This window comes from Phalangium opilio, unplaced genomic scaffold, assembly GCF_054372755.1.
Source record: "Phalangium opilio isolate 3A_F unplaced genomic scaffold, DU_Popi_V2 ptg000052l_1, whole genome shotgun sequence".
Taxonomy (NCBI): domain Eukaryota; kingdom Metazoa; phylum Arthropoda; class Arachnida; order Opiliones; family Phalangiidae; genus Phalangium; species Phalangium opilio.
This window is the reverse complement of record NW_028324171.1, coordinates 157,750-183,640: the sequence shown is the minus strand read 5'-3', so window position 1 is coordinate 183,640 and position 25,891 is coordinate 157,750. Positions and strand designations below refer to the sequence as shown.

Sequence of the window (25,891 nt, the reverse complement as noted above, 5' to 3'; positions counted from 1 at the left end):
TTCGATAGTTTCAAAACATTTAGTTTCACCAAGAAAACAGTTAAAAAAAGATAACGAAAACATTCAACCAAAGTACTGCTACAGCTGGTGTACTGCCAGCAAACGAAACAAATACATTGGCTGTGACAATAAATCTTGCCCAGTACAGTGGTACCACATGAAATGCTTAAATATGAAAAAAGTTCCACCTGGTGACTGGTTTTGTCCCGAGTGCCAAAATTAAACATACGATTCTTGTATTTATTGCTGCAATAAGTTTATTTATTAGTGGTAAAATGTTCCAAATAACAATGAATTTATGCTGGAATTACAAATATTTTAGTTATATTTTGATAAAAATATGTTCAGTTTCAAAATGTATTTTTCAAAGAGAAAGTTTCAGAATAAATCTTATTCAAAAGGTACAATTCCTTTCGTCAAGTTATGAAAGGCACAGCAAACAAGTGCAATTTTATCTAACGTAGCTAATTCTTCCCCCTCAGCACTTTGTAACAGTTCAATTGGTAGTTTGGCACTTAAGATTTTATATTTCGAGCGAACACCACCAATGATTCTTTCTACATGTATCCTGACTCTGCCAATGCTCCTGGTTGATTCTAATTCAATAGATGAAAGTTGTTTTTTCCCTTTTGTTAATGCAGGTAAAATAACCTCGGCATAGCGAAAACCAACAGATTCACTAATATCGAAGCCTCTATCAGCCAAAATTACATCACCCGGAATAAGTTTTTCTAATAACCCGCAGTTTTCCGCGATCATCTTGTCACTAGTACGTCCACCGCACCCTTTCGAAATGAAAGTTACAGCGCCTTGAGGGCTAATCCCCATTAAATATTTAGCTGTGTTTTGTTGTTTGTATTGGGACCACGTTTGAGCTTTGGCTAATGGTGATGATGACTTGTCCGAAAATATTTCAAAACTGTCTATTATTACCGCTACTTTTTTACCAAATTTTTCTCTGAAAACCATTGGCATGGTATTACGAAGACAATCGCGATCTGGCCAATTAATCAAGAACTCATTTTTCACGTAAAGAGCATTTAGACAACGGTAGAAAATTCTTCCAACAGTGCATTCAGATATATCAAATCGGTAACCCAAGTCTCTATTTGTTGAAACCAGCCGCAACTTCATAATTGTCAACATGAAATGTTGAAATTCTGTGAGCTTGCAGTTATGGGCTGAAAAACGTTCAGGCTTGACTTCTTCAAAGACTTCCATCATCTGGTGATAGTTTTCCAGTCCAGTGAAGTGTTTCACTTTCACATCATTGTCAATAAAAGCATCCTCGTGTAAACCTTTGTTTTTTAGCTCTTTCTTGAGAGAGGCTACTAGTGACTTTAGAGTTTCTATTTGGGTTAAATGTTCACCGATGGTTTGTTCCGTTGATTGAAGTTTTGAATGCAAATACTTAATTGTTAACTGCGATGCTAAGAGATCTGACTTTTCGTCGAGAACAGCGTCAGTCTGGGTAGAAACTTCACGCGAGTTAGAAATAAATTGATCTTCAGTGATAACGTCCATGACTAAACCAACAGTCACATCACCAGCATCATCAAGAGTTGGTCTTGTGATTAAATTATCCACATCACAAATGGAACTATATTAAATGCAAGTGAAATCACATCTGTTAAAGAAGCGCGTTGAATTTCTTTGGTTGGCGGTATTGAAGTTGTTGTCTAAAAATTCGGTTTATTTCTTTTTATTTTAGATTCTTGGATTGCTTCCTGAATCACCTGACGTCGTTTCATCCTTCTTTCATAACGCTGCAAGTAACTTTTAGCATTTTCGTGACACTCATTTTCCGAATTCAGGCAGAGTGTAGGTATCCAGTCTGGATTTGACGGATCGTAGAGCTTTGCGGGCGAACCTAAAAACCAAATATTACATTTACGCTGATTTACATTATTAACTATAGTATCTATTTTAACTCTCCTGAATGAAAATGAAGACTGCATACACGCAAATTGTCAATTTGCTCATCAGTTGGACCATAACGAGCAAGATTCTTAAACCTCGGTTTTAACCATTTAAGCCATCCGCATCTTCTTTTTTTCGATAGTTCTAAGGTTTTCTTTCCTTGTTTACAAATTATTTTCGGAACTCTAAACCCTTTACTTTTCGTTTTACATCCCGAAATGCAACAATAATTAACCATTTTTCTATAATTTGGGCCTTTTACCGATTTTCTACTTGTTTTTGTCTATCTTTTCACTTCCAAGATGGCGCTTGCATCCACAATCTCAAAATACAGTTTCGCGCCCTTTTTTCATGACGTCACTAACTGCTTGGTGCTGATTCCCTATTCTTTCCTACATCAGTTGGTACGTTTACACATCATTTTGACTTATTCGACTAACTGGTATTTTAACTACGAAAGCTGCACTTTCGTTCCGAGAGCGCATTAAGGCTTCTCAGAGAAGTCCGCACTTCTCTCGGAACTTTAAACCTTCAATTTAATTAAATTAAGCTCACTTTCATTTCACATAAAACCCGATTTCAACCATGGTAAGTGGCACAGTCAGAACCAACTACCACCCTGCTCAGCGTTACTCGAAAAATAAAAGCTCCGGCACGGAGACTCCGTGACAGCGTTGCCAGATAAAAATTACCAAATTATCTTACCAAAGCCAAAAAATTATCGATTTTCAACAAAAATTATCGTACGCACTGAGCGCCTCCAAAATAGCGGTAAAACCTATGCGAGTGTTCTGATTCACCTTGAATTTATATTAAAATCAGTACAAGGGTCATAAGGAGATAGGGTAATAACGTCTCCAAGCGTTTCTCACATCCTGCCATTGGTCTTAAGTGAATTCGAAATTATCGTACAATTATCGTACGCCTTAGCCGAATTATCGAATTTAGCGTACTATACAGGGTGTTTCTGAAAAGTCCATCACAAATTAAGGGGCGTGTTTATGGGACCAAACTGAGCGGAAAGTACCAAAGAACATGGGGTGTACAACATTTTGTTACGGAGATATGGCCTTCCAAACATTCGCCCCTAAAACAAGGAAATATCCAAAAATGAGGAGTAACACTTAAGACCGACTAACCAGCTTGTTTAAAATTACTAGACAATTTCAATAGCCTTTAATCGAACAATTGATTTCTACCTTTACTAATCAGAAGCGTATAAATGAGTAGAAGTATGCCTACGGTGGTAATGTAAAATTAATCCCAAGTGACATGATGTTTCAAGATCTTCCCAGCACCAAGTAAAATGGTTCTGATTGAAGGGACTTTTATTAGCACAGCGTAAACAACGTTATTTTCAGGAATTAGTCCAAATGTCCACGGGCGGCATTACAAAAACGAGGCAGTCTTTCGAATGATACTTGGACATGTTGGAAGATCCCTGGCTTGTTCCTGTTATCTCAAACCGTAAAAAGCTACGCAAATCTTCATCATCACGGACAACACTCTTGTACGTTAGGTATGACCTTGAGAAAACCTAAAAGGACATCTCGAATGTATTTGAAAAACCCATCTCCAATTAAGGGGCGTGTTGTTTGTTTCCAACAGAGTAAACTCGCCCAGAGAACAATTACAATGCAGAGCCACGTTTCGGCGTTAATGGCCCACAAAGGTGGTCCCAAAAACAAGAACAAACTTTAATTTGTTTCGTTCAGTAAGTGTTTCATGTGTCATAGATAAAACGCCATGATTAATGCACGAAGAAAATGAATTTATTGACAAGTTTTAACATTTAATTGCAACTAGTTACAAAAATTGTTCAAAGTGTTCACCACCCGCGTTAAGGCACACATTAGCACGTCTTACAAATGATTCCCTTACACGTTGAAAAATGCCTGGAGTTTCGCGAATTGTTTGACAGCCGTGAATTATTCGTCGACGTAGCTCTTCAACATCGGGCACTTCAGTCTGATAAACTAAGTCTTTCAGGTGGCCCCAAAGAAAGAAATCACAAGGGTTCAGATCGGGTGATCGAGCAGGCCACTCCACAGGTCCACCTCGACCTAACCACCGCAAAGGGAAGGTCGCGTTAAGATAATTTCGGACCGCGATGCTGAAATGTGGTGGTGCACCATCGTGCATGAACCACATTCTGTTTACCAAACCTAAGGGTACGTCTTCGAGTAGTTCCGGTAAATCGTCCCGTAAGAACTGCAAGTAAGCCACACCGTTCAACCTGGGCTCTAGGAAATATGGCCCAATTAAATTGTCACCCACAATACCACACCACACGTTTAAACTGAATTGTACTTGGTGACTTCTAACGCAAGTTGCGTGGGGGTTTAGCTGGGACCATTGATGTTTATTATGTAAGTTAATAATACCATCCCGTGAAAAGTTAGCTTCGTCAGTAACCAACAAATCCCGTGGGAAATCGATATCGTTTACTTTAGCCAGAAACCACTGACAAAACGCCGTGCGTCGTGGGTAGTCCGCTGGATTCAAACCTTGAACTTTTTGAACATGGAAAGGATGAAACCGGTGGCTTCTGAGGATTTTCCACACGAGCGTGTGGTTTACGCCTAATCGGCGACCAACTTGGCGGGTACTTGATTCAGGCTCGTCCTCGAAAATGGTGAGAACTTCGTCTTCTACGGCCTCTGGGATGGCTCTCGCTCTAGGTTGAGGTCCAGCCGGTTGGATTCGTCCATCTTGCCTCAAACGTCTGTCCACAGCCTCGAACGTCAGTCGATTTGGTAGTCGCCTCTGCGGAAATCTTTCCTGATACAAGCGTACAGCTGCAGCGGCATTCCCCTCGGCTAGTCCATACATTAGGTGCATATCCGCATATTCGGCATTTGTGAAGAAAGGCATTGTAACAGACTTCGTTGAATTATGAGTTTAATAAAACAAACACATGTACGTGAAACCTCTTTTATTCCTTTCTTAAAAAACATAGTGCTCTGTTTTAGTGCTCTGTTTTTTAAGAATAGGCGAAGTTCTCACTATTTTCGAGGACGATCCAAAAACAAGCAGCCGCCAATTGGTTTGCTGATTAAGAAAAAACCACACGCAACTTGCGTTAGAATTCACAAAGTACAATTCAGCTTAAACGTGTGGTGTAGTATTGTGGGTGACAATTTAATTGGGCCATATTTCCTAGAGCCCAGGTTAAACGGTGTGGCTTACTTGTAGTTCTTACGGGACGATTTACCAGAACTACTCGAAGACGTACCCTTAGGTTTAATAAACAGAATGTGGTTCATGCACGATGGTGCACCACCACATTTCAGCATCGCGGTCCGAAAACTTGTCAATAACATTTTCTTTGTGCATTAATCATGGCGTTTTATCTATGACACATGAAACACTTACTGAACGAAACAAATTAAAGTTTGTTCTTTTGTTTGGGACCACCTTTGTGGGCCATTAACGCCGAAACGTGGCTCTGCATTGTAATTGTTCTCTGGGCGAGTTTACTCTGTTGGAAACAAACAACACGCCCCTTAATTGGAGATGGGTTTTTCAAATACATTCGAGATGTCCTTTTAGGTTTTCTCAAGGTCATACCTAACGTACAAGAGTGTTGTCCGTGATGATGAAGATTTGCGTAGCTTTTTACGGTTTGAGATAACAGGAACAAGCCAGGGATCTTCCAACATGTCCAAGTATCATTCGAAAGACTGCCTCGTTTTTGTAATGCCGCCCGTGGACATTTGGACTAATTCCTGAAAATAACGTTGTTTACGCTGTGCTAATAAAAGTCCCTTCAATCAGAACCATTTTACTTGGTGCTGGGAAGATCTTGAAACATCATGTCACTTGGGATTAATTTTACATTACCACCGTAGGCATACTTCTACTCATTTATACGCTTCTGATTAGTAAAGGTAGAAATCAATTGTTCGATTAAAGGCTATTGAAATTGTCTAGTAATTTTAAACAAGCTGGGTAGTCGGTCTTAAGTGTTACTCCCCATTTTTGGATATTTCCTTGTTTTAGGGGCGAATGTTTGGAAGGCCATATCTCCGTAACAAAATGTTGTACACCCCATGTTCTTTGGTACTTTCCGCTCAGTTTGGTCCCATAAACACGCCCCTTAATTTGTGATGGACTTTTCAGAAACACCCTGTATAGTACAGCCTCAAAATTATCGTACGCTTCGAAAAAACTCTTAAAATTATCGCATTGTACTATGATTATCGTACGTCTGGCAACACTGCTCCGTGAGTAACAGAAAATAGCTGAGTAACGCCGAGAGGAGAGAAACGTCTCTCCAAAGCAGGGGTATTATAGAAGGGATAAGACACATCTACTAGAGTATAGAAAAAGCATTACACTTCTTGTACCTTTGGAAAAATTTAAATTTTGGTTTTAATAAAAAATATATTAATACTATTTGTGACATCAAGGGTGGGTGAAATTTAATGTTTTAATGAACTGCATTAAAATTAATTAAAATTTTGAGACACTATTTTTATCGGGCTAATAATACCCGATCGGAGTCAGCCAGTCTTTAGTCGTGCTTGTTAACATCCAATGATATCGCCAGATATACACACGTATTCAATGACGTAATTTTAGAACTGATTTTCTTCTGACCACGTGTAACGTCGAGTCATTAATGAAGGATGCGCGTGTGAAACATTCCACGCTCTGTAGTATGTGCAATTCCCTATACTAAAAAGTAGGCAAGGCGATACTAGTCTGCCTACTTTTTAGTATAGGCTACCAGTGCTGGAAAGACTCACGTTTTTACCTCTCCGAGTGACTATGTCACTAATTTCGACCAGTCTGTAGTTACACCCCAGGGGACTGCGTTCACAGTTTGCAAATCGGAGGAAATGTTTTCTCAATTTCCGGCCAGCATTTATAGTTCCCGGAAATTAGGAAAATTGTATTCTTCTTTTACACTGGCTATTACTCCATTTTCTCTGACACCACCACCTTCCTGTCTTTTGTCCATCCCACATGGACACCAGTCTGCACTTACTGGTTTCTAAACACCACATTCATCCGCCAGTCTGTAAGTACTGGCTTCTATAGATCACCATCTTCTGGTCGTTGTCCATCCCACATGGACACCAGTCGGTACATAGTGGCTTCTATCTCCATCATCATAGAAAAGAGTCTTGCAGCAGTGACACCCAGTTGGCGCCCGACACGAAGATGGTGTCAGATTATTTTTTTCACAAACTCTTCAAAGTCATGGTCATAGGAACGATTTTCATGTTATTGATTTTGATCATAATAATGAATGTCTTCAGTTTTATGTAATCAGGTTAATATTTTTCAATTCTTTGTACATATACAGAAGCAATATTCCATCCCGTATTGCTCCATTATGGTAAATTAAGAAGAAAATATTTTCGAAAATTAATAAACCTAACCTGAAATTTAACCTTGTTTTTGACCCACATCAAGGTTCTTAAAAGCTGCTCTTTTCCTTATTATCTTAAGATGAATTTCGTCCCGAAACATATTTAATTAAAATAAAACGTTAAAAAAAATTATTTTGTCGTGTGGAATCGAACTTGCGACCCATGGTTCTGCCGTGCAAAACTCAATATCTCTAACCGGTATACCACGCGCCCAGTATTCAAGCCTCGCCAACATTATTAATACACGCCTGAACGCGCTCCCCCGAGAATTTTTTCGGTACCTTTTAATTCGCCGAATGCCCAAGTGTTTTATCTCATTTTAAAAACAAGAATGTTAAAACAGAACATTAATTTTTTACAAACAAAACTGATTCAGATTATTTTAAAACATTTTAAAACTAGTAATAATATAGCGCCACATTAAAACAATAATATTCCTATTTCTAAAATGTGAACAATTTTATTCCTATTTTTAAAATATAACTCTATTTTATTCCTATTTTTAAAATATGACTCTATTTTATTCCTATTTTTAAAATATGACTCCATTTTATTCCTATTTTTAAAATATGACTCCATTTTATTCCTATTTTTAAAATATGACTCCATTTTATTTATATTTTTAAAATGTGGGGATATTTTATTTATATTTTTAAAATGTGGCAATATTTTATTTATATTTTTAAAATGTGGCACTATTTTAATTATATTTTTAAAATGTTGCTGCACAATTTTAATTATATTGTTAAAATGTGGCACTATTTTATTTATATTTTTGAAATGTGACACTATTTTATTTATATTTTTGAAATGTGACACTATTTTAGTACTATTTTTAAATTAAGATGCTAATTTATTTATATTTTTAATATGCGACGCTATTTTATTTATATTTTTAAAATATGACTCTTATTTTATTCCTATTTAGAAGTGCAAACAATTCAATAAGATTCTAATAATTCGTGATTTTCAATCATCTAAGCTAATTCCTCAATCTCAAAGTTTTGCTGGTTTTAAAAACTCGCGGGGATTTTTGAGATTTGAGGTTTTGAAAAGCGGCATCTATGCGTGGTGCCCAAATACACCTTGACTGCCTTAATTTAAATAAAACTTAAAAGCTGGCCCATAGTTGCTAAACTTGATTTCAAGACACGACTATTTTCATTCAAACAGCTTTGCATACTGACCTTTCACCATTTTAAAATATCTTTTTTTGGTGGCAGTAGATCATCTTTAAAATATTTAAGAAGCTCCGAGCCACGAGCCAATCTATCTGGTCGTTTAGGATAGAATGCGTAAATCCTTAAATATTAACAAAAGCATGTAAAGCTACAATTTGACTGCTTTCGTAAAATGTGTTGAATACGCTTACAATTATAGCCTTAATGGATTTGCTCATAGTTTTACGGTAGTTCTTTTGAATGAAATCCATTTTCAATGTTGGGTCAAGGGCTGAGCACAAACTAAAAATTAATGAATGGCTGTTCACCAAAATATATAAAAAACACATCAGCTAGTCAAAACTGACTCTGAGGCATATTTATGGTGAGATTGATTTTTATACCATTGCCTCTTTAAAGGTCTGGTGCAAGTAGATGGGTCCCCCTTACAATTGCAATTGAAACCTACTAATCTAGGCTTTAGACAAAGATCATTATAAGGCTATCACTAAAGTGTTCTTACCAATTGCTATCCAAAATGCGTCGACATTCGAAGCAGCCTGGTAACTTTGCAACTTGTCTCTCGCAACTCGCAAAACCTCTTGAAAAACCAAGCCTTGGGACTCTTTATTCAACTTATCTAAAAGCCAGTGATACTCAGGCATAACCATTGATACGGTGGGATAATTTCAGAGCTATGCTAATTAATTAGTTAGCTAATTGAATTTCTAATTAATTAGCATCATTTACTAATTGAAAATGGTAATTGAATTTTAATTACCTTAGTGCTAATTGAGAAGTAATTCTAATTAATTATTATGCATCGGAAAGGTAATTAACTAATTAAAATTTAATTAGATTTAGGATTAACTAATTAGCCAATTAGATTTTCAATTAGTTTTTTACGCCAATTTGTAGTAAAAACTAAAAATCGAGGAATTTACTCTTGATTCATCTATTTGAATATGAGAAGGGCCTTATTATATCGATGAGGAAACCTTATTGCTCCTCAAAACATGATTTTGAAATTGCGACTATTTTTCCTTCTCGAATTAATAGCAATGCCCATGGATTTACTACTCAGGAGTCCATTATAGGAACTGTGGCAAGAAAATGAAGGAATGAGAAAAATTTTAACATGACGGAAGGCTTGAGGCTTGTCTCAATTTTCGAGAATAATACACGGCTTCCGTACCCGTTTCTCAATGGCATTAAAACATTAAACTTTGCATTACCAAAGTACTAAATCCATGGGCACGTTTAAACTTTTATATTTACTTATGGTTTTTTTTTACCTTAATTAGACACGTAATTAATTTGAAATTAGTAATTCTAGTTAATTAGTTTTATAAATAAATGCCTAATTTCTAATTGAATTTAATTAGTTTCTATGTCTATGTCTAATTGCTAATTGGCTAAAAATTAGTTCATAAATATTTACCTAATTGCTAATTATAATTCAATTAGTTGTCAGCTAATTAGCACACCTCTGGATAATTTTCGGATAAAATTAGATTTGTGGCCACAGCAAACTCCTGAAACGTTTAACAATGTTAATTACGTTTCGAAATTATAGTGAATTGAACTTTAAAAGTAAAACGTAAGATAGGTAAAGGAATCAAGCAAAGAAACAATGTCCATATCTCAAAAGTGAGAAGGCGCAGTTCTATATTTCAGTGCTTTCAAACCGGTAGTATATATGATTTGGAACTTGGCATTAGAGCTAGAGGTTTTGTGCGGTTAACTGTTTTCGTCGGATATGAATACCTTTTGAACACTTAATAATCCTGTCTACGTTTCCCATTCTGCTTCAGTTAGGGAAATATTCCGTTAAGGGCCAAGACTACCAAGGTAAAGTTCGAATCTATTTCAAACGATGGCGCTCTAGTAAACGGGCGTTGAGACCTTTTGAGCCACCTTTTGCAGCAGGAGCTATAGGGGAAATATTGAAGCTTTCCTACTACAAACGATCCCAATGCCAGAAGTAAACCTTCTCTTTACTAGGATCTAACGCTATTCAATGCGAATGGCTTTATAAGTGGTGAAGCCTTGTACATACTGAGTATTAGTTGAGACATGAATGAGTCAAAATAAAGTTGCCCATTTTAAAGTAGGCGACATGGTTACTAGTCGTCCGAAATGGATGTTAAAGTGGGTCCATATGCTTTCCATTTTATAGCCTCTTTTAACTGGCATAAGAATGGGGAGTCTTAGAGCCGGGCCCGTTGACAAAAGAACTAGATTTCTTATTTTTGCCGATGAAAGTAAAGAGGTATGTGTCATGACAACACTTTGACAATCGCATCATGAAGGGACCTAAAGCTACTAAGGGGATGTTCACTTTAATTTTGATTTAAATGGAACACCATAAGAAAATGTATTATATTTGGATCACACCAATTTTTTCATTATATACTATTTGGTAATATGGATATCGTATACCAAGTTATGTTAGTGGTTAACCCCTCGCCTGAAAGCTCCAACTACACGCGGCGCCGAAGGCCGTCTTAAAATTTCAAAATAGTAATTGAACTTAGGGAAGGTTCGAGCCCTTTTCAAAAACCAATACAATAGGAAATGAGGGGCGTTTCGCGCGTGTCAACAACGGAGCGACCAGTACTAAGGCGAGTGGTCGAAAAGTTTCCTGAAATCAGAAATTATACCTAAAGATCTGAGAAACCACTAAAAACGGTAGTATGGAATTTGAATAAAGTTCGAAATTCTATAAGCATTAACCATAAATGTCCGACCCCGACTTTCTCACTGCCCTGGCTTTTTTCATGTGTTTTTCTCACCCCCCTACCCAGAATTATTAATTCGCCCGCAAAATAGTAAACATGCCTTGAAGGGAACATTCAACTTAAGGGAACTAAAGCTCTATAATGAGCGTGACCAATTTGTTAAAGAGGCTAAAAGCCTCAAACCTAGAGGGAAACCCGATATTGTCCGTCCTCCAGCAGACAGTAGTTTCCACATGAACTTGCGATCTCGCAAGGACTAAATACGGTCTTAGGGACTCTGTGTGAGAAGAAAGCATATTTCGCACGACTTACTTTCTGTGAAAGGTCCACTCCCGGTTATAGTAATCATCGTCGTAGCATAGTTTACCCGAAGCCATTGTGATTAATTTTATGTATATATTTGTATATTAGGTTGCTTTGTTTTAGTGTTTGTATTTCCTAGTTAGCGATCAGTTTATTTGCCTCTCAGGGTCGTTCGGCTCCGAGGAGTGGGGAGTGTAACGAAATATTTCTAAATTCCAAGAAATAGTTCTTTCCATCTGTATATAATTGCTTTTGCCCATGCCTACGTATAGATTTGAAAGGTGGTAGAAATCCCTAGATCGTAAGAGATAGAGCATAGGAAAAAGTGTGAATATTGTATACCGGCGAGGTTCTAAACCTTAGCGTCGCCATTAGGACTCCCGTAAATTGTCACCGCTCCTTTTCCTCTTTATAATACAAAAGCCATACCTAGGGTCATCAATAACGATAAGAAAAAAATGTATTCCATGTATTTTTATTTAAGTACATGCTTTTCTTTTGAACTCGTTCCTTTGCCAGAATTTACCGACCAATGCATATAAGATAGTATAAGCTGATAGTAGTGCGTTTTTCATGGGAAACGTTTTTTAGCGCGTTACCACGGAAAACCTCAAATATAACCTGGCGCCATGCGCCATAATTGGTGAACTCACTTGGGACCAATGGTGGTGGTCATGGAAAGCCAAAAACTCAAGCAAGGCTGAATATAGAAGGGGTTTTGGAACTTAAACCAAAAAAGGAAGATCATTCTGAGCTCGTGAGCCGAAGCAGCAACATCGCCACTTAAAAACTTCTCCTGGACCAAAGGATGGACGAAAAGACTTAGCCTCAGCGCTGGCCGCAAAGCTATACTTAGAATCCTGACTTGAGACCAGCTCTCCTCACACCAGAAGTTGATCATGACCAGCCGTTGCCTTTCACCATCGTAGTAGTCCGTAGTAGCTCACATCGCATCCACTCGAGTATCGTGAAATCTCAACTCTTCAACTCTATGGCCACTTTTCTCCAAATCTACATTCCTCGTTTTCTTCAAGTCTCGAGACCAACGAACAACTAGTGATGAGTACAATTGACTTAACGCGTAGTAGTAGTAGCCGTGTATATAGTAGTGTTAATATTAGTAGCATATAATTTTAGTAGTAATATTTAATCTGGCATTGGTTGAGTAGCGCATGCAGCATGTTATTATTTTGGGGTAATGTAATTTTATAATAGTAGTATATTTTAGTAGTAGTAACCATTTAATTGAATAGTAGTTTAGTTTAATCTTAAGTAAATGACTTGTTCTTGTGTATTGTCTAAGTAATACTTCATATAAGTAATAGTAGGTTGATAATTATGTTTCATAATAAACATGACACTTGGTATGGCAAAAACCTGTCCTTATTATAACCTATTTTAACCTATTTTAATCCATTTATAAGTTTAATAGTAGTTGTAGTAGATAATGTCAACGCTAGGCGTAGTAGTCCGCCGGTAGTAGCAAAATAGCGTTACATGGTAGGTCAAGTAAACAGTTACAGTCGGCAATATTTGGGGAAATAATCTATGTTCACGATAGGAGACTTGCGAAAATTCAACTAGATTGAAGTTTAAAATACCATCTCGAAGCATGACGCTGATTGTCACGTGATACAAGTGTGAAATTCCCTGATCCACGATAGTTGAACATCTTATCACGCCAAGAGTATAAAAGCTCCAGCGTGTACATCAGCTATTCATTTCCCGTTCTGGACAACTTCCTGACTGTTCCCAAGTTTCTATTAGCCATTCTTTGCAGAAGGTAAGTGAAACTTTTACGGTCTAGCACCGAAAATACTTGTAATTATCTTTGAGATTAAGATAGATTTTTTTTATTGTCTTTAAAAGACATAGTTAATTCTGTCCCGAGATTAAGATATATATTTTTTAACGCCTTTAAAGAGAGTTAATTTTTAGAAAGTGCAGTGCATGCGAGCGCGAATATCTTAGATCATGGGACCTTACGAGGCATATAAGGGAAAAGCATGAGGGGATTTTGTTTAAGTGTCTGCAATGCCCAAAGAGTTTCACGAGACGCGCCACTTTAGCTGCCCATGTGGCCGGCAACCACTTCAACTCAAAAGGTAGAAAGCGTGCGGTGTTCAAACTATCTAGCTCTAGTTCGGACTCTGATTCCACCCCTAGCCCCGATTCTCCCACCCTTAAGGGCGTTCCAACTTCCGGCTCTCCTCCCCTCACAAACATTCCAATTTCCATTTCTCCTTCCCTCACGAACATTTCAGTTCCGCCAACCCCTGTCTCTATCATCCCGGTCCCACACTTTACCGAACACCCTAGCAGGTTATCCCTTAATTTCTCGGGACATTCTATAAGCTCGGTGGAGTTAGATAGCGTGGAGGTTCAAGCAATGCGCGACCTCATCAAGAGTAGAGAAAGTAGTTTGTCCCCTCCCTCTCCATCTCTTTATTTCTCTGAGGCTCCTTTAAGCATAGAAGAGTTAAATGCCCAGGAAGCCCGAGCTATGCGCGAGCTTATCATGAGTAGGGGTAATCGTTTAACTCCCCCCACTCCTCCCGTGGCCAAGCAGCCGAAACTTAGCCATTCCACTCCTAACCCTATTCTCCCAACTCCTCCCTCTGTTTTTGGTTCACTTTCCGAAGTCGCCACCCACTCCTCTCCCGATTCCGTTCCCCCCACCTCTCCCCACGTTTTTGGTTCCCCTTCCGGCGACACCCTGTCGTCGGACCTTTCATCCCAAATTCTAGATGAACTACCTGACGATTTGAATCGTGCGCTGCACGAGTTCATGGAGCGGGAAGAGGATGACATCGAAGTCGTCACGCTGGACGGCACTCCCCCTTCACCTCGGATCGCGTGTTATATTTGCGACAAGTGGTTCGACGGCCAAAACGAGTCCGATATGCACATGCGCGAGCACTTCCGAGGTGTTGAAGAGTGCGCAGCAGATGGGACTAGTCAGGAGGGAGACTTTCCGGAGCTTTCGAGCCAGGAGGCCCGTGACCTTAACCTTTTCATGGACGGGGAGGAGGAGGTGGACTTTCCGGGACTTTCGAGTCAAGAGGAGCGGGACATCCATGACTTCATGGATCAACAGGAGGGTGGAGGGCAACCACCGGAGGAGCCTGAACCTATCGTCGCCTCGCCAGAAGCCCCCTTTCACGACCAGCTAGAGGAGTTGGAGGTTCTAGGTAATGTTATTTTATGTGCACGTTTCACACCTTTTGCGGCCGAGACTGACGTAGATCAGTACATAGGTAGACTTAGGGTAGCGAAAGAAAATTATTTACGTGATAAATTGTCGAGGGATCGGGGTATTAAGTGGTATTTAACTGTCAGGGCTCGCTACACCAGGGAGTTAGCTAATACTGACGAGGAGGTGGAATGTTTGATCTATCACAGGACCCGAAACTTAACAGTTTTAACGCCTGACGTTATCCCTGGACATATGGACTTAGGAATTTTGACACTGAAACGATTAATGGAAGAGTATGAGGAGAGTGGTAGTGGGTGGGTATTAGATAGAATCCAATTTTTGCAAAAAAAGCACTTATCAATGTGCAAAACACAGACAATAAATGTTTCCTATGGTCAATTTTGGCCCATTTACACCCTAAAAATATTAACCCCCCGTCGCGTAACAAAGTATCTAGAGTATAGCGAAGAATTAGAGATGGCCGGCATTACATTCCCCGTGGAAGTAAATGCCGCAAAATTAGAAAAATTTGAGCGTATAAATAACCTTTCGCTTAATATATTCGGCTATGAGAATGAGGTTTTCCCTCTTTACGTGAGTTCCTATAGAGTTGAGCAACCGCGACAAGTTGACCTGATACTATTAACCCAGGGCGAGAAGAAGCACTTTTGTTTAATTCGCAGCATGTCCCGACTTCTTGCAAGAGCGTTTACCGCTCACGATTACAGGAACTATTACTGTCGCTATTGCCTGCATCGTTTCTCCGGTACGAACTCGGAGACAAACTACAAGGACCACATCAAGGAGTGCAGTCTACAAGGACCACATCAAGGAGTGCAGTCTACACGGACCCCACAAAATCGAGATGCCGGTGAAGGAACCCATTCTGGAATTCAAAGACGTTGCCTGGCAACAGAAGGTAAGCTAAATCTATTATTATTTATCAGAGGGAAAAGCGGATAACGCTAAGATTAGATACATGAGAGAGGGAGAGATAGTTCGGTTATCATTATAGAGTACATTATCATTGATAACATGCTTTGCGTATTCTCACAGGTTAAATACGTCATCTACGCCGACTTCGAGTCGATTCTCCGCAAAGTTCACCGATGTGACCCCGACAGTGACCTCTCTTCTACCACGAAAACTTCGCAGCACATCTCCTGTGGGTTCAGCTATGTGATTGTTGGTCACGATGGTTCGGTGTCCAAACCGGTTACTTATCGTGGGGTAGATTCCACGGAAAGGTTTTTAGAAAACCTTTTACGTGAAGATGCAATTATTCAGCGTAAAATTAAAGTTAACACCCCCCATGAATTTATCGGACTTGGAAAAGGCGCAGTTTGTCGCGGCTCGAGACTGCTACGTATGTAATGAAGCCTTTACCATAAATGACTGTAAAGTATGTGACCACGATCATACTACCGGGGCCTACAGGGGAGCCGCTCATAATTCGTGTAACCTGAAGCTGAGGACCAGGTATTTCGTTCCGGTTTTTATGCATAATCTCTCTCGTTACGATGCCCATCTTATAATGGATAAAATAGGGCTGGTTAAAGATCATGAGATTAAGTGCATTCCGACAAATTCGGAAACTTATATTTCATTTTCTCTTGGTAATCTTAGGTTTTTAGACTCAATTAGGTTCATGCCTGCATCGCTGGAGACACTCGTGGCAAATCTGGCCAGAGGAGGAGCTGACAAGTTTAAATGTTTAAACTCTGTGTTCAGCGTCGAGGAAGTACCACATCTACTGAGGAAACAGGTCTACCCATACGACTACTTTTACTGCGAGACGAAATTCAACGAGACTGAGCTACCACCCAAAGATGGCTTTTTCAATACCCTGACGGACGAGGAGATTAGTGATGCGGATTATTCCCAGGCTCAAACAGTTTGGGAGAAATTCCAAATCGCTAATCTGGGCGAGTATCATGACTTATATGTTACGACCGACGTTTTGCTCCTAGCGGATGTTTTCGAGAATTTCAGGACCATGTGTTTAGAATATTACAAGTTAAATTGTGCGCACGCATATACAGGCCCCGGCTTTGCTTGACCCGAGTGAGATTGGAACTTTCATTAGACCCTGATATGCATCTCTTTATTGAGAAGGTAATAAGAGGGGGTGTTAATTTAATTACACATAGGTTGGCAATAGCTAATAATAAGGACCTTCCCGAAACATTCGACCCAGCAAAACGTAGCTCTTACATTAAATACCTAGATTGTAATAACCTTTACGGCACTGTAATGTGTCACCACCTACCGATGAGTGGTTTTCGATGGATTCAACCCTGTCAGGATTTCACCCGTGAAATTATTTTGAATCACCCAGACGATGATTCCCTGGGGTTTATTTTAGAGGTAGATCTTGAGTACCCGGAAAGTTTGCACTAGGAACATAACTGCCTACCCCTAGCCCCCGAATCACGTGTTATTAGCGTGGACGAGCTTTCCCCGTTTTCGGTGGAACAATTGCATAAGCTCAAAATTAAAGTTAAGGATAGTCTTCCAAAGTTATTAGCCTCGCTTTACAAAAGGGAGAAATATGTTCTTCACTACCGAAACCTCAAGTTTTACCTAGCTAAGGGGATGAAATTAGGAAAAATCCATAGGATCCTCACATTCGAGCAGGGCGCATGGTTAAAACCTTTTATTGAATTTAATACAGAAAAGAGGAAGCAGGCGACCAACGACTTTGAAAAGGATTTCTTCAAGCTGGCTAATAACAGGTTTGAACTCGCCTAACCCTCAAATTATTATTGTACATGTAAATTAATTATTATCTTTTAACAGCGTTTTCGGCAAGACGATGGAGTACCTTCGCAACCGAATCAGCTTCGACCTTGTACAGACCCCGGAGCGGGCCATCAAGAAGTCCAGTTCCCCTACATTCCAGAGATTCACTATCTTCAGGAATGAGCTGGTTGGAATCCATCGGTTGAAGAAATCTCTCAAGTTGGACCGTCCCATCTACACTGGCTTTGCAATATTGGACTTGTCAAAGTTAGTAATGTATGACTTTCATTACAACACCATGCAGGCTAGATATGGCGGCGATGTCAAACTTCTTTTCACGGATACAGGTATTTTATTCTTTTTTATAGATTTAAAAATAAATCCCTTACTTGATTTTAAAACTAACCCCATATTTTTTTACGTGTAATTACAGACAGCCTCACCTATAAAATTTTCACGGACGACCTTCCCCGCGACTTTGCCGAAAACAAGGAGATGTATGACTTTTCCGGCTACCCCAAGTATCATCCACTCTTCAGTGATGAAAACAAGAAGGTGCTTGGGAAGTTCAAAGATGAACTCAAGGGCATTCCAATCCAGGAGTTCTGGGGCCTGCGGCCGAAGATGTACAGTATCCTGTCGGCAAAGGGTGAAAGAAGACGGCGAAGGGTGTCTGCCGTCGTGTAGTCCGAAAGAAGATCCGACATGCCCAATACAAGAAATTTCACTTAGAGCGGGAGCTTACCGTCGAGGAGATGAAGCGAATCGTAAGCGTAAAACATCAACTCTATTCCGTTACACAGAGGAAATTAGCGTTGAACCCTTACGACGATAAGAGCTCATCATCGATGGAATATCGACGTACGCACACGGTCATTTTAAAATTAAGGATGTTTAATAATTGTTAGTTAATGTATAGTTTTCAGGTTTATATAATTTAATGGTTAGTTCTTAGGTTTATATAATTTAATGTTTAGTTTCTTTTTAATTTAAATAATTTAATGTGTAGTTTTTTAGTTTCAATAATGTATAGTTTTAAGTTTAAATAATTTTATGTTCAAGTAGAAAAAATGTATAGTTTTAAGTTTTGTTTTTACCCTCTCCTGCAAATGAGTTTTAAGCCTCAAGTTTAAGGTTTCTCATTCTCAATAAATTTTTTTTAAATACCAATTCTCTCTTTCACTTACTTCATACAACTTAGGCAACATAATTCATTCTAGGAGGAGGGCAGACCCCCAGCGCGAGGACCGGCCGCGCATGCGCGTGTGTAGGTAAATTTTCCCGCGCACGTATGTAGGAATAAATTCGCGCGCGATTTGAACAAGAAAAACTTACACATTTAAATTTAAAAAACTTTATTGAAAATATCTTGTACATAAATTCCGATATCATTTTATCATTGAAATTCTTATCTTTAACAAATTTTAAGCAAATATCATACATTTTAATACCTCTACATCTATACAGTGAAAAATAAATACAGTACCCGCCACATGTCCAACTGGTATTTCCTTGAAATTGTTTTGAATTAAAAGTTACGGTAACACTATTTCTTTCTACGAAATCGTTGAATTGAAACATGTCCGGTGGGTTCCCAAAACTATCAAAGAACTCTGTATTTTTGTTACTAGAAAAGTAGATAACAGTCTGTTCTCCGTTGGTATCCGACATTCCCGTATTCACGATATATAGGGAAGGGAAAGATTTCACAGTTTTAGGTAACATATCCGCGGCGAAAACACCGCGAAAAAGATCCTTGGTGAATTTATCCCTTTCCATAATTCTAGTTATTTGTATAGCGTCCATAATCTTCTAGTTGTAATCGTATATGACAGTTCTATTCTTATCAATCTCAACCAAATTCTGAAACTCAGAGTAATATAAAACTGTGTTAGTCTGCGGCAAGTCTTTGGCGAATTTTAATTCCAAACGTAGATTACCATTCTTTATCAACTGAAATTGAGAGGTCGAACTATTAAGGTCGGGGCTTAAATCAAAAGCGAATATGCAATTCCCATTGGGGAATTCCTCTCGTGAAATAAAGTTCCCCTTGTCCAATAACCATTGAGAGGTTTGGGTAAAGAGATTGGTATAAGATCTCATATACTGACCACCTGAAAAGTTTGGGGTAAGGGGTTTATGCGGAACACTCCCTCCGTCGATGTACAACGCAATATGATTTAAATCAAAAGGTTGAAAATTGAAAGGACACTTTCCGTAATCACCCAAATACGCATTTTGATCTACAAGAGCGAAAAGAACTCTTTTGGGTAGTTGACCCATGAATAAATTATCTCTAACGCATATTTTTGTACCACTGTTAATTGAGAAAGAGTTGCATTCCGTACGAATAATCGGGTATTTCATAGTTGCCAGTTCCAGACATTTAGCGTGGGTAATTAACACTTCAGATGGTAATTTTACTTCACGGACATACAAGGGTGCTACCTCGTAAACCACTTTCCATTTAACTGCACCGGCTGCCTGCACGCAAAATTCGTTTGGACTTTTAACAAACCTGAATTTGAGATCCGTTAAATTTGGGAAGTATCGGGGTTGTTGACAAAGATCCAAGTGTACAGTTCCTACCATATCTATTGTCCCTTTTCTAGCGAAAGCCGCTCTTGTTTTAAACCCTTCGTTATCGTCCAACACGTCAAATTTACCAGCAGTGTCTTTGTAAAACATGAAACTGGTAAGAAAACTGGTTTTGGCAGGTCCTCCGAACGTCACCGCTGTTTGAAACATGGCCTTGTAAGGGTAGTTTTGCGGTGATGGTGTAACGGATCTCTCTTGAGCCGAAAGGTGTACTTCACTGAAAAGACTATGCAGGAAGTTATTTACAGGTCCAACTTTGTCCGCAGCTGCTGGGATTGTTTTTCCATCTGACGGGTCGACAATCCTAACTTGAATATGTAGTAAAGTCTTGGACAAGTCCAAATACGCGTCGGAACTGCCAGCCACGGTAAACGTGATTGTCGAATTTTCGTTAATGTTAGAGATGGGACTGTATTCGACCCATTCTCCACTCAGAATGCTGGTATTGGTAAGGGGTACGTCGAAAAGTTCAACTTCGGTGCTGACCGACCCATGCGAATCGGGATGGATTCGCGTCATTATTATATTTTATGAAAAAATATCAGGCCGTTTAAAGGACGTTGCGTTCCTCTTTCTTTTCGAAACTGAACTGACGAGTGATCTAGACTTGCGTTTCCTTTTAATCCCATTTCCAGTCATTTTTCTTACCTCTTCAGCCGCGCTTAAGGCGACGTCTTTAGCCGCGGCTTTACCGTGAGACTTGACCGATGTTTTTACGTTTATCCCTTTAGCCACATCTGATGCGACCTTTGCACCCGTGCTCAAAAACTTTTTTCCGAGGTATGAGGCACCCCTTTTGAGTAATGGCATAGCTCGACGGAAGGCTCAAAAGATAGAATTACCTAAACCGTAGGCGTGTTGCACCGGAAGTCCCCTGTACACTGCCAGCGAGTTACCAATCTGAGAATGAAAGTGCTTATGGTAATCAACTCCACTACCATGTCCGATCTGGTTTAAAAAGTGGTAATCGTAGTCCGACTGGTTGATGGGCATATCTGATTTGGCGACTTTCTTCATCTAACACTTAAAGTGTAAATGATACGCGAGTCTGTTTTACCTTCTAATTTATAAGGGTGACCACATCCTACGAGGCCTAAAATGTAGCGTAACGTGGACTCGCCCTCTCGCGAAGTCGATGGGGGTACCAAGTTCACTCATTATGTTAACTTCAATTGACTGGAAGGTATTGCAGGCGAGGGGGAGGTAGTGAGGTCTAGGAAAATCCCTGTCCACCGTTTCTCCATCATTACCCTGCACGCTAACGATTCTTACTAGAGGTATGTGTAATAATTTGAGAAAATAACGATACTGAATTTTAAGTTAAAATCAAGTTTATTTACTGACCGAAGTCAATCGTTATAAATAAGTTCAAGTTAAAATCAAGACAAAATCAAGACTAGCTTATCAAAAGCTTCGAATCTTAAATTACAGTTCGGTTACAATCTCTTATCTTATCGCATATTTTTTAACGTTGGTTTTTTAAGCTATACTCAGACACTTTAGGCCTATAGTCTAATTTTTCCGATTAATAGTTTTTTTAGTCTATTTTCTACAATCTCCCCGCCGATGGCGAATTAGTGAGTCCATCTTTAATTGATCTCCAGAGGACATATCAGGTCAATTGGTCTTTTGAGAATGACTTGTGATGGGAGCCGAATGGAGCACGAACGTAGTTTCCCATCTCGACCTTCGAATACTTCTTCGATGCGAACCATCTTCCACATATGTCGAGGAAGGTTGTCGTCCTTTAGTAAGGCCAATTCTCCTGGTTTGACGTTGAGTGAAGAAGTCTTTTGGGATACTTGATGGGCGGATCTCAATTCCAATATATACTCCTTCCGCCACCGCTTCCAGAAATGATCAAGTAGCCGTTGTTGAAGTTTCCATCGCCGCCTTAATTCATCCTTCAATTCCTTGCTATTCAACTTGGGATCAGGAGGCAAAGAGGTTACACGGTGACCAGTGAGAAAGTGACTTGGCGTTAGTGGTTCTTCGTCGTACTCTTCGCCAACATAAGTTATTGGACGAGAATTTAGAACTGCTTCTACTTCCGTTAAAACTGTCGTCAATTCCTCGAATGATAAGAACGATCGGCCGAGTATCTTCTTTAGACAGGATTTCGTGGATCTGACTAAACGCTCGTAGAACCCGCCCCACCATGCGGCGCGTTCTACAATGTACTTCCAGACAACTCCTTGTTGTCCGAAGAACTCCTTCACTTCATCATTATTAATTCGTTTCCACAGCAACTGCAATTCTCGATCTGCTCGTTTGAATGTCAATGCATTGTTGCTGTAGACTACTTTGATCATTCCTCTTCGGGAGATAAACCTTCGAAAAGCCAGGAGGAACGACTTAGTCGACAGGTCCGACACCATCTCAAGATGCAACGCTCGCGTGACTCCACAAGTGAATAACGCTATATAAGATTTTTGTCTTTTATTTGCGCCTTTGGTAAATATAGGTCCTGCAAAGTCAAGACCTGTGACTTCAAACGGTTCCGCTTGTCGAACTCGGTCAGCTGGTAATGGTGCGGTCTCTTCTTTAGTCGGTTTAACCCTGAGCTTCTTACTTATGAGACATCTACCGATTCTCTTCTTAACTTGCTGTCTTGCTTTTAAGATCCAAAACCTTTTCCGAATTTTGGCCATGGTGGAAGATGTTCCCAGATGTAATACTTTTTCGTGGGCGTAATCGATTTGCAACAACGAAAATTTATGTCCGTCGGGTAATATGATGGGATGTTTTTCATCATAAGAAAATGTAGAACATTGTAGGCGTCCCCCAATTCTGATTATTCCATCGTCATCGAGAATTGGGTTATACTTCAAAATAGTTGAGTTTTCTGCTAATCTCTGTTTGAGTTTTAGGCTATTTAGTTCTTCGGGAAAACTCTGCTGTTGGGTTAATCTGATCCAATATAGTTCTGAGGTTTTCAATTCTTCGGCGGTTAGGACTCCGGAAGTTCTTGTTTCAGGAGTTTTCTTCAGATTAGAGACGTATCTTATGACCCAAGCAGTGACTCTTAGAACCCTTGAAATGGCACTGAAGTTGTCCAGTGTAAACGAGGGTTCGAATTTTCTAACTGTGCAAAGATTTTGAGCAGTTGTTGTTTGCTTGGCTCTTAATTCTTCGCGTACGTCATCTTCTTCAATTACTGGTGTGTTTTTTGGCCAGTAAATTTCAGGCAGGCTGAGCCATGGAGGTCCTCTCCACCAATTGAAGTTCCTTGTCAGTTCATTGGCTGCTTGTCCTCTGCTGAGATAGTCTGCTGGATTTTCAAGGCCTGGACAATGATTCCATGATTGTGGCTCGCTCAGTTGTTGAATCTCGACGACTCGATTATTTACGAATGGCTTCCAACGACTGGCTTGGCCTTTAATCCAATGAATTGTGATATCCGAGTCACTCCAGTAGTATATTTTTGGGTTCTTGTCCTTAAAATTATTTCGTATACGATGAGTGAATCTAGCACCAACAAGGGCGCCCATTAATTCGAGTCTCGGAATTGTAAGTTGTTTGATAGGGGCCACACGGCTTCTGGATCCAATGAGGCTAACAGTGATCAATCCATCCTTTGACATACTTCGCACATATAAACACGCTCCGTAAGCCCTTTGACTTGCGTCAGTGAAGCAGTGAAGTTGAACCGAAACTTCCAAAAATGAAGCGCTAGATGGTAAGTAACTCCTGGGGATTGTAAGTTCATTTAAGGTCGGCAAATCGCTGCACCATGATTTCCAACGACGAGTTAACTCGGATGGCAATTCTTCGTCCCAAGAGCACCCTTTCTCCCAAATGGCTTGGAACAAGATCTTGACAGTTATCGTGAAGGGCATTACGAGACCAAGTGGATCGAAGATTCTGGCGGAGGCGCTAAGTATGCACCTCTTTGTATCTTTAAGTGATGATATATACTCCAAAAGGCCTTCGACCTTAAAGAAGAAAACGTCCTTTTTCTTATCCCATGAGAGACCCAAAACCTTCAAAGCGCAAGGTGAAGCAAAGGAAATATCTTCTGTTGTCGGTTCAATCCATCCTTCCTTCTTCCATCGATCTTCAAGGTCTCTCGAGTTGCTTTGCCATTTTCTAAGCGACATATTTGCGTCCTTTAGGATTGCCTTGGCTTGTTTAGATTCTTCGAATGCGTCGTTATCGCAATGAGCTCCGGATATGAGGTCGTCCACGTATAAATCTTCGTTCAGCTTCTTGCAAGTAGTTTCATATTGACCTACACATGATTTCTTACGGTGGCAGACAGTAGGAATGGACTAGATGTCAGGCCAAAAAAGTACTCTTGTAAAACAGTAGGTTTTGATTTCCATATCCTTCTCTGGCATTAATGGGTTCCTTGACCATAAGAATCTTACTGAGGTTCGGTCTTCCTGTTTAAGTGAAATTTGCAAAAAGGCTTGTGCAACGTCCGACATATATGCAACCTTGTACTTCCGAAACCTCACAAGCACGTCTAACAGGTCAGGGTTCAAGTTTGGACCGGATAAGAGGCATTCGTTTAAGGAAGGATTTCCAACATCGTGAGCTGAGCCATCAAAAACTATTCGGACTTTAGTGGTCGTCCTTTCACTTTTAATCACCGGTTGGTGAGGAAGGTAGAATAGTCTTGGTGTTCTTGAATCGTTTCCTGAGCTTGTGACTTCTTTGATGATACCTTTATCTTCATATTCTTGGATGATTGACTGGTAATTGCTATATAGCAAAGGATCCCGACGAAATCTTCTCGTTAAACTCAAGAATCTCCTTTTTGCTCCAGAATAATTGCTGGTAAGTTCAAGGTGTTCATCTCTCCAAGGTAGTGAAACTTGATATCGTTGGTTTACGAATTGAATTCCTTGTTCGAACTTCCGTAAAGCTTCTTGATGTTCCATGGATGATTGATTTCCACTTTCCACTATGCCCAAGGACTCGATTTCCCAATGCGACCGAAGAATTTTATTGAGTTCTTCTTCTTGACTTACGACATTAGTGATTAATGTAGTAGATAATCCCGACGAAACTTGCATACTCAGTATAGATACAGGACCGTGTATCAACCAACCAAATTCGCTCTCAATAGATACCAAGTTCTCGTTCAGCCGTTCAATGTTTCCGTTTAGAAGGCTCAAATAATACTCTGTACCAATGAGGATGTGAGTTTCATCACTGCAATCTTCGCCATTTGGTATTTGATCCGCGAACCGTAGACTCCTTTGTCCAATTTCCTTTCCTATGACATTTCCAGGTACTTCGATTTTTGCCGTAGTGATTTCTTCAGACTCTACTGCTTCCAGCTTTATAACTTTTTCATTATAAAGACTCTTGATCGTGACTTCCACCCTTCGACAATGCATGGGTTTGGGGCTTTCGTTTCCAAACACATGGACTTGAAGAAGTTCTTCTCCAACAACGGGAAAGTTGAGATCATGGGAGGTACTGCGTTTGATGAACGTACGTTGGCTGCCTCCGTCTAGAAGTACTCGTATTAATTTCTCCCTTGTTCCGTTCTGAAGTCTTACTACGGCCGTTTGGAGTAAGATAGTATTCGCTCTTCGGGTACAGGATGATGCTGAGAGTTGTACCGTCATGTCTTTTGTTGTGTCTTCATTATTACCGTCCCTTTGGCCACAGACAGATATGTGATGTCTTTTTGGCAGTGCGAACAAGCGAGTTTAACCCTGCAATCCCTTGCCAGATGTCTACCAGAAACGCAGACATAGCAACGGCCTTTCTTGAGTAAAATGGTTTTCCGTTTTTCGACCGTCTGATATTTCTCGCAGTTCTCCGAGCGGTGTGTGGCTTCTTCGCAGAACATGCAGGTTTCGGGTGTTTTTGAGAGAGTGTGTAAAGCAGCTG

The 25,891-nt window shown here is 39.8% G+C and overlaps 5 protein-coding genes across 5 annotated transcripts; 1 reads left to right on the top strand and 4 right to left on the bottom strand.

Moving 5' to 3' along the window:
- Positions 1-390: 390 nt before the first annotated feature.
- Positions 391-1,524, bottom strand: LOC149673354 (uncharacterized). The gene has a single exon (XM_089840061.1). It carries the CDS (start codon positions 1,522-1,524, stop codon positions 391-393), a length of 1,134 nt encoding a protein of 377 aa, XP_089696187.1.
- A 2,393-nt stretch (positions 1,525-3,917) lies between these two features.
- LOC149673353 (uncharacterized) lies at positions 3,918-5,074 on the bottom strand. The gene is made up of 2 exons (XM_089840047.1): positions 4,086-5,074; positions 3,918-4,033 (listed from the first exon to the last, which is right to left on the bottom strand). Exons 1-2 carry the CDS (start codon positions 4,792-4,794, stop codon positions 3,984-3,986), a joined length of 759 nt encoding a protein of 252 aa, XP_089696173.1. The 5' UTR covers positions 4,795-5,074; the 3' UTR covers positions 3,918-3,983.
- Positions 5,075-15,556: 10,482 nt separating this feature from the next.
- On the top strand, positions 15,557-16,390 carry LOC149673352 (uncharacterized). Its single transcript, XM_089840090.1, has 2 exons — positions 15,557-15,620; positions 15,758-16,390. The coding sequence occupies exons 1-2, from the start codon at positions 15,567-15,569 to the stop codon at positions 16,073-16,075; spliced, it is 372 nt and encodes a 123-aa protein (XP_089696216.1). The 5' UTR covers positions 15,557-15,566; the 3' UTR covers positions 16,076-16,390.
- A 2,865-nt stretch (positions 16,391-19,255) lies between these two features.
- Positions 19,256-20,560, bottom strand: LOC149673351 (uncharacterized protein F54H12.2-like). Its single transcript, XM_089840060.1, has one exon. The coding sequence runs from the start codon at positions 20,558-20,560 to the stop codon at positions 19,256-19,258; it is 1,305 nt and encodes a 434-aa protein (XP_089696186.1).
- A 1,070-nt stretch (positions 20,561-21,630) lies between these two features.
- Positions 21,631-25,623, bottom strand: LOC149673350 (uncharacterized). The gene is made up of 3 exons (XM_089840058.1): positions 24,537-25,623; positions 24,337-24,426; positions 21,631-24,272 (listed from the first exon to the last, which is right to left on the bottom strand). Exons 1-3 carry the CDS (start codon positions 25,621-25,623, stop codon positions 21,631-21,633), a joined length of 3,819 nt encoding a protein of 1,272 aa, XP_089696184.1.
- Positions 25,624-25,891: the final 268 nt, after the last annotated feature.

What these genes read in the sequence shown, in the direction of transcription:
- LOC149673352 (XM_089840090.1), top strand. Translation starts at nt 15,567, where the DNA reads ATGCCGGTGAAGGAACCCATTCTGGAATTCAAAGACGTTGCCTGGCAA. An exon ending in ACGTTGCCTGGCAACAGAAG is followed by an intron (nt 15,621 to 15,757) that starts GTAAGCTAAATC and finishes GTATTCTCACAG; the next exon opens with GTTAAATACGTCATCTACGC.
- LOC149673353 (XM_089840047.1), bottom strand. Translation starts at nt 4,794, where the DNA reads ATGCCTTTCTTCACAAATGCCGAATATGCGGATATGCACCTAATGTAT. An exon ending in ACTCGAAGACGTACCCTTAG is followed by an intron (nt 4,034 to 4,085) that starts GTTTGGTAAACA and finishes ACCACATTTCAG; the next exon opens with CATCGCGGTCCGAAATTATC.
- LOC149673351 (XM_089840060.1), bottom strand. Translation starts at nt 20,560, where the DNA reads ATGACGCGAATCCATCCCGATTCGCATGGGTCGGTCAGCACCGAAGTT.
- LOC149673350 (XM_089840058.1), bottom strand. Translation starts at nt 25,623, where the DNA reads ATGACGGTACAACTCTCAGCATCATCCTGTACCCGAAGAGCGAATACT. An exon ending in AAACGAATGCCTCTTATCCG is followed by an intron (nt 24,427 to 24,536) that starts GTCCAAACTTGA and finishes TCACTTAAACAG; the next exon opens with GAAGACCGAACCTCAGTAAG. An exon ending in AAACCTACTGTTTTACAAGA is followed by an intron (nt 24,273 to 24,336) that starts GTACTTTTTTGG and finishes AATCATGTGTAG; the next exon opens with GTCAATATGAAACTACTTGC.
- LOC149673354 (XM_089840061.1), bottom strand. Translation starts at nt 1,524, where the DNA reads ATGGACGTTATCACTGAAGATCAATTTATTTCTAACTCGCGTGAAGTT.